The sequence below is a fragment of the Magnolia sinica genome, chromosome 18 (assembly GCF_029962835.1).
Source record: "Magnolia sinica isolate HGM2019 chromosome 18, MsV1, whole genome shotgun sequence".
In the NCBI taxonomy this organism is placed as follows: domain Eukaryota; kingdom Viridiplantae; phylum Streptophyta; class Magnoliopsida; order Magnoliales; family Magnoliaceae; genus Magnolia; species Magnolia sinica.
Window position 1 is genome coordinate 64433508 of NC_080590.1, and position 8173 is coordinate 64441680.

General features: G+C 40.4%; 1 protein-coding gene across 1 annotated transcript; it reads right to left on the reverse strand.

Annotated features, from left to right (window-relative positions):
* Positions 1-6640: 6640 nt before the first annotated feature.
* Positions 6641-7699, reverse strand: LOC131233647 (uncharacterized). The gene has a single exon (XM_058230434.1). It carries the CDS (start codon positions 7459-7461, stop codon positions 6937-6939), a length of 525 nt encoding a protein of 174 aa, XP_058086417.1. The 5' UTR covers positions 7462-7699; the 3' UTR covers positions 6641-6936.
* Positions 7700-8173: the final 474 nt, after the last annotated feature.

Sequence of the window (8173 nt, forward strand, 5' to 3'; positions counted from 1 at the left end):
GAAGGAATATCACAATTCCTCTTTTCAATTCAGATTGGAATATAAAAACAAAATCAAATCAATAAAGCTAACAAAAGAGAATATTAAATATGCACAAATTAGCTTAAAATGAACACAAACTTATCTCAGAGTGATGCCTTGATTTTACTTGAATTGGGTTATCAAACTATGAAATTCGTCATCTATTTATAGTTACAGAAACTCGTCTACGATTAGTCCTGAGGATAGTACGACTGGTCGTAGAAGAAATAAATTTTTGAAATTTTAAGCGCGATCGGAAAAAACCGTTCTACGACTGGTCGAAGGTCATCCACGACCAATCGTGAGCCCTCCACAACTGGTCGTGACCAACCCACGACTGGTCATGAGGCACCAAGTTTAGTTGTAGGAGTTTGAGTCAAAGGTGCACGACAGGTCGTGAACAAGCGAGCACTGTTCACATGACCAGTCGAGAAGACTCCAAGACTGGTCGTAGTTCAACCAAAAAATTCTGAAAAATTGCAACAACTTAGGACTGGTCCTGAAATTTCTTGGACTAGTCGAGCCAGTTCTAGGACTAGTCGAAAAGGGTCCAGGACTAGTCTTAGAACAGACCAAATTCATATAAAATGATTCAATATGAATTATGTATACAGAATGACCTACCCTACAATTAATCTAAGGTCAATCATACCTAGAAGTGAGATATGAACATCGAGACTTCATATGATAGTTGACCTTTGAAGATTGTAAAACTTGAGATCTCTATACTTGATGTAGCATTGAACTTGAGATCTTCTAGAGCTTGAATTACACTTCATTTTGAGTTGTACACTAACTTGAGTCTTTGAACAAGTTCACTTCTTTCGTTGTAGCTTGTACTTGCATTTCTTAAAATGGTTTGAAGTAAATCTTCGTTCTTGACTTAAAGCAACATGTTTAGAGAGGTGATGTAATGTCTTAATCATATATACCAATGAGCTACACAAGACATAGATTGATGCTTTAGCACCACAAAATTTGACAACCAAAGGAGCATAAAACCATAGCACTTACACACCATCTCAGCTGCACTCGAGCCAACCAGGAAGCACTCGAGCTAGCTCAACCGTACCCTCCCAAATTAAAAATTAAAATTTAGTAAATTACCTTCAAACCCTAACAAGCTATTGCGACCAAGTGGGTGCGAACTGCTAATCGAGATTAAGCGGTTGTCAGGGCCCAGACTCGAGAGATGAGAGAGGGAGTGGAGAGAGAGAGAGAGAGAGAGAGAGAGAGAGAGAGAGAGAGAGAGAGAGGGTAGTGGTATGTAACGCCCCATATTTTCAGGGGCTGAGTGGGAACTTGGCTCCCGAATTCCTACGTGCCACATATGCCCTAATGAGCTCTAGATTTCAATGCATTTAGGTTTATTTATAAGCAATGATGAGTTTAACAAACTATAAGTATGAGAATATCATAAAATGTAAATACGAGCCACTAAACAGGTAAGATATCTAGAATATAGTACTAAGAAAATCCAACTGGGAACTAGACCCACCCAGATAAATATCCCAAAATGACTAGGGCCCTGGCCCATGTCCCGCGACCATCCAACCATAAATTAGAAGAAATCGCCGAAGTCTAAGAGTGTCTTCCCTCCTCCTCCTCGTCATCTGCACTGATATCGTCCAGCGCATCCCGCTCCAAGGTACCTGTATCTATACCGGATTCTGGTTAGTGTTTTAGAACATCGTCCCAAAGTGGGAGTGAGTAGGTAACTTAGTGGTACCATTAGCAATAGGCCACATAAATTATCATGCATAGAGTACATTTAATGAACAGCATACAACATAGAACCCTAAATACTGTTGTTAATGTAAATGCATGGTTTAATGATATGATGCATGCCCCTCACTACTAAGACTCCCTCAAGCGACGACATCTAACATTCGCAATGACAACCACTCCCTCAATTGCGACCTCGACTGCCTAATCACCACAATAATAATGCAATGTCATGAAATATGTTAGCTAGGTTGGTTAATTAGGTTCATTCGTCCAGTAGATTGAGGAAACTGGAATACCCTTGTGGAGTTGTTGCCCTAACCCGATTACGCGGCTCAAGGGCCGTGGTCATATGACTCTCGCGATTCTTAGCCCTATATAGGGTCGTTAATCCCAGAAACCATAATCTCAGACAAAAATAATTGGGGCTTAAATGTCCTACTCGTGGTCAATATGGGAAGGTCATCACCCTAGCACAAGTCGATAGCACGGGCACAGTGTCTCATACCACCGTCGCGGCTCACAAAAGTGCTCACTGGACACTACGGGGAGGCTCATCCCAGCGTAGGCCGACAGCATGGGCATAGTGTCCCATATTACCATCCTCGGCTCATGAGTCTTGTAAGCCGTAAATTATAATTAATAGTGGGCGCAATGGTCTTAGGGTACTTCAGGTTCATACAGGCGTGATCAAATATGGTTAACATACAAGGATGGTCGACTTAAGAGTCAATATGCCCCTGACGGGTTAAAATATAACTAATCGGCATGAGAACACTGTCTCCTGTAGTCCAACTATGGCCAACAACCTACAGTTTAACTATTCGGGCCAAATTCACTTGTGGACATGCTCAACAAAGACCGCCTAAGAAATTCCTGGTAGTCGGCTGATCTATAGGGGAATGTGTGTCAATACACAATACACAACAAGCAGGGTCTTCATTGGATACAATTCATTGTAGGACAGACACCATTTTAGGATAAATAGCACATGGACAGTAACATTTTAAATTCCACCCAATTTTATAGATTATACTTAACATATTCTAGCCTATACAATCATATGGATGGTCATATAACAATACACCACACTTAATCTTCCATAGCCAACATAAATCACATAATTCAGTCATACATTGAAAATCGAGGCAACTTAACTAGTCAGTCAATTTGCAACATCTCATGCCTTTACCTAAGCATAGTTAATCATGAAATTAGGGAATTAACCACCAATCAACAATTTACAATAATTCATGTCTTCATTCTAAGCAAAATTAACAACTAATCAGGAAATCAACAACCAACTAGCAACGATTTGGAGAATTTCAAACATTTGTATCCTACATGATATGCAAATTAACAAGTCACATGTTTGGGGTATTGGGGTCTAATCCCTTTCCATAATTTCAGCAATTCCTAGTCCATTATCCTATTTATGCAATCCAAATGAAAATTCAGCCATATGCACTAACAGTTCACCAATCAAATTCATTAAACCTACGATAGGTGTAATAATCGGCCACCTAAAGGTAATGGTCCACACCTATTGTTGATCGGAAGCCTTTGCAAGCGTCCTAACATCGCTGGGTCCGCAAACTCGACGTGTCGGGGCCCTACGTTGCAAGAAAAGGGTGGTAAGATACATGCATGTGGCTGATCATTAGGAAAAAATGGGCCGATGTCCGATTCTTACCTTAGATTGAGTGTGCCTCGGTTCTACGGTGGTAGGATCGAAATTTTCGGAGTTGTAAGGGTGATGGGTGCGGGGAGTTACGATCACCAAGCACCAAGGTGCAATCCTTCACCCTCACTCCTCTCTCTCTCTCTCTTAGAATTTTAGCTGTTGAAATTTCAACAAATGAGGGAGAGAGGGCTAGCTGGACTTTTATATGTCGAGAATTATATTAGTTGACCCTATAGTTTGATGTAATTCCCCCAATGGCCTTGTGTGCCCATTTTTTATCATTGGAGCTTCCCTGATGGACCCTTGGCCCATCTGATTCATGGAACACGTGCCCCATGACCTGATGAAGGGTTGGGCAAAGTTTGATTGCAAACAGATACAGGGTTTTGCCGAAGTGGCCTAATTTGTGATTAATGGTCACCAATCCTCGATCAATGCTCAGATTTTACGGGCGAGTGCAGGAAAATATTTCTAGCCTATGGTACAAATTTGGGTGAAATTCGATGGCTGAAATGTCCTAATTTGTTATCCTAAGTGGCGGGGTCATTTAGTTTAAAATTTAAATTTTTAGCCAATACTAGGGAGAGTTGCATTTTACAAGCGCCGACAGGATGGCATAAATTGTCTATTTCCAGGCCTAGTTTGAGTCCATCATCTGCAATGGACCGCAAGCCCAGTGAAATAGGCATTACTCTATAATTTTTGGAACTAGTGGCCCACTAACAAGCGGTCTAGAGCTTGTTCGAGTAATCGAGGCACTTTTGGAATAAATTGGGTAAAGTGACTTCTTGGGCGTAGTGGTTAAGGTATGGATAAATTAAGTTTATGGTATGGCCTATTCGAAATTAGAGAAAATGGTGTTTCGGTCATGATCTCTCTAAACCGTCGGTTTTAGGCTAAAAGAGTAACTAGGTTGATTCGGTCCATTAATTAAGGTTCAACCCATAGCTGGCTCGGGTTTGAGTTGATCTCTAATTAAGTTACTATAGTTTGATTAGTCAGTAGCAGGTTGGTTAGATTTGGGCCCTATGTGAACAGATCATGGGGCTGAACTCGATGTTTAACAAATCAGTTGGATTCATTGCTCTTCTACGGTCGATCAATCCTATTTGTACGGTTCTTATTAGTACCAGCCGTGAATAAGCCCATCTCGAGTGTCAAGGGCCAGTAAGTGATGACGTGGCTAGTTATAAAAAAAATTTAAGGATTTTTGGTAATTCAAAATAGCGAAAATTCGGGGTGTTACATGGTAGTGGTGGGTGGTTGTCGGACTTAGATGAGGAGGAGGATGAGGGAGGGAGGGAGAGAGAGAGTTTGGGATCGGGTTGAGGTAGGGTGCAGGTGTGCAAGTGAGGTAGTCTTTGCTCATTGATGCTCCATGTCCTCTTGTGTCTTTGGTCTTCAATTTCCAACAGCACATGGACTCATGTAATTGACAAATAAGGTGCACAAATCAATGCATTAACAACATAAACCAAGATGCAAGCAAAACACAAATTTAAGCTTGATCTTCCATAGCTTCTAAGAAGTTTTTAATGGTGGGTGTTTAATACCAATTGTGTGCTCTAAGCTTTGGATCTACCTTACTTTTTAGCTTATATCCTAAAATAATATGTAAAAATGGATAGATGGTGTTGATATACCCATAAATCATGGTGGGTCCCTCAGAGCCCCAACCTGTTCTGAGTAGGTCATATGAAAACAATAAGGTGGCATGGCACCATACAACTGTTTTACCGAAAAATCCTAATTCTTTATAAATAGACGTTATGCAAGAGGGAATAAAGTGAGAGCCTTGAATGTCCTTAGCCCCCTTGGACATCACCTACATAGAGAAATGTGTGTGTGTGTGTGTGTGTGTGTGTGTGTGTGTGTGTGTGAGTATTTTATCCTCTCCTCCCTCCATCCTACATCTAGACTTGACTCGAAGCTTCATCAAGTCAAGTCAATCGAAAACCCAAGCCAGCCTTTGTTTTGACTCAACTCGATACTTAAGAATTGAATTAGAAACATTTATAATAAATAAATATTAATTATTTAAATATAAGTTTGTTTTTTCTCAACTCGATACTTAAGAATTGAATTAGAAATATTTATAATAAATAAATATTAATTATTTAAATATAAGTAATAAAAAATGTTTAAACTTACTGGTTCTGCTTACACGTATGGTTGAGAGCATTGCTTTTAGGGTACCAAGATATAGGCCTAGGGTTGTCTTAGGCCCAGATTTTGAACTGTTCAAGTTCAACTCATTCAAAATTTTGCATTTTCTAGAACCAGGCCAGCCAATCGATAACCTTGATTTCTTTTTGCCAGGAAGTCTTGGGTTTGAATCTCACCCTCCAATGTTTTTTATTAAAAAGTTCACCAGCTATGACTCAACGCCACCGATGTGAGTCAACCGAGTCAACAACGACTCAAGCATGTCAAGAGCTAGTTAAGGACGAGCTTGGATGTGTTTGGAACAAGCCAGACAACTCTGCCCAACACTTAGTCAAGTCAATCAATTTTTTAGCTAAATCACTAAGTTCTAAAACTATTGGCATCTACCCATCAACATACTATTTAAATCCGTGGAGCAAATCATTGATCCCAAATAGGCACTAAGCAAAAAAGTGATTCTTTAATTAGGTTTTGTCGATGATTAGAGGTGGCAATGGTTTTTAGGTCTAGTATAGATACCACTTGGGCTAGTAATAAGGAGGGGAAGAAGTGGAGTGTTTGTTGAAAGATATCCTACCTAATATCCCTAGAAAATCAGGGACACCTGGTATTATTTTTGAGAGTTGTTGGTCTTCCTTGTCTCTAAAAGGACTAGAGTTTGATTATTTTTTTAGGGTTAGCTTGTTAGTACATACCCAGGTCAGTACACACACTCCATGTTAGCCACCCAAGCCAGGGATCAATACCAAGACCTTAAGTCAGTACACACACTCCATGTTAGCCACCCACGCTGGGGATCGATACCAAGACCTAAAGTGTTGAAAGGAGGTATCTCCACTGAGTCTGCCAGTTGAGCTATGGATCTGGGTGTAGAGGACTGTTAATTTGAAACGTATTTCTAGGATATAAAAATGCCTGCGGGATCTAAGCCTACCGCAACATTAGAAATGATACTTGGATGTTATATATGCCTAAAAAAGTAAGTCCATTCCACAATTCATGTGGGCCATAGATTGTGACTAAAGACTATTTTACAGCCATTCAAATGACGCCAATTAAAACAATCCTAATCATTCAAATTGTGAGTCCTACATGGATGGAGCATATCCCTTAACTCACAATATTGCTGAAGCAATTCTAACCACTCAAGTAATGGGTATATAACCGAAAAAAAAGAAAGTTAAAAGAAAAATATTGCGTGTCTAAATTTGAAGGTAAAAGTAAGATCTTGACACACTTCAACAAGTAACAAACAGATTTGGTCTCGCCAAACCCATCGGGGTTTCAACAGACAACAGGTAGGCCTTCCTTATGAGGACAGCAATTCGTACAAGGCCTTTTTAAAGTTGCGCAAGTGAATCTGTTGAAAGAAAACTGTACATCACCACATCTCTAGTCTTCCCTTTGCGAATGACGTACTTCCTCAAGACACCTTCTCTAAGGAAGCCAGCCTTCTCCAGCACTCTCTGTGAACCTGGATTTTCAACGTCTACTAGAGCTTCAAGTCTCTCTAGATGTGGCCACTCCACAAATATGGAATCGATCACCATCTTGACCGCTCGTGTAGCTATCCCTTGGCCCCAGTACTTGGATGCTAGAACGTACCCAAGTTCACCTCTACATCTATTGTTATCAGATCCTGGGGCAACCGAAATAGCCCCGATCGGCCGGTTTCCCAAGCATATGGCTCGGAACCATGGATGGGAAACAACCGTCTCCTTTAAGTAGTTGAGAGCATCTTCTTTGGAAGTGTACGGCTCCCAACTGCAAAAGCGAGCCGCCTTGCTATCGGTGGCCCATACCATGAAATCGTCGAAGTCCTCCGAGATATCGAAAACCCGAAGAGAAATTTGGGTATCCTCCATTATTTTTCTTGTTTGGTTGGTGATGGGCCTTATGCCACTTGTTCTCTCAAACAATGGATGAGAAACCTAAGCAAAATGCATTATATAAGAGTAGATACGCAAAAATAGTCTTCCGGATAACTTCTGTTGGTGTACCTTCTTTCCGGCGAACATGTATGTCATTTGTGAAAGAAATCAGTCTCATGAGAATGGTTAATGTCTACCATGAAAATCGTCCTTCCCCAAAATCAGATTGAATTGCTCACCAGTTGGGCGACTCTTTATGTTGAGTCAGATCTTCGGTTATCAATTGACTCGAAGTGTGGCTCAAACAATGAATGGATCAGATTGATTTTTTCACTTTTATTATTCATAGTCAGACCTACCCTTTTCATGGTGTGGATTTCCTATTAAAATTGCAAATTGGCAGTATAGATAGCACAGTACTATATGTTGTAGTATCATGTCCGTGTAGGTGATCGATTCTCAGAAACATCCCCTTCAAAATGGGCAGCTGGGCAGCTGGAGAATAAAATATCTTGGCAGCCTTAGTTGACTGCTTCGAGCAAAAGAAACTTGCGCCATCTCATATTTAACCGGGGATCATTTGTTTCGGAATAACAGGATTTCCTGTTCCTAGATAAAGAAATGTTTACGAATTACTGTCTGATTAATCAAGAATGTTACATTCTAGTACCTTATTCAATGACGTCTTACCTGACCCTGAATCCAT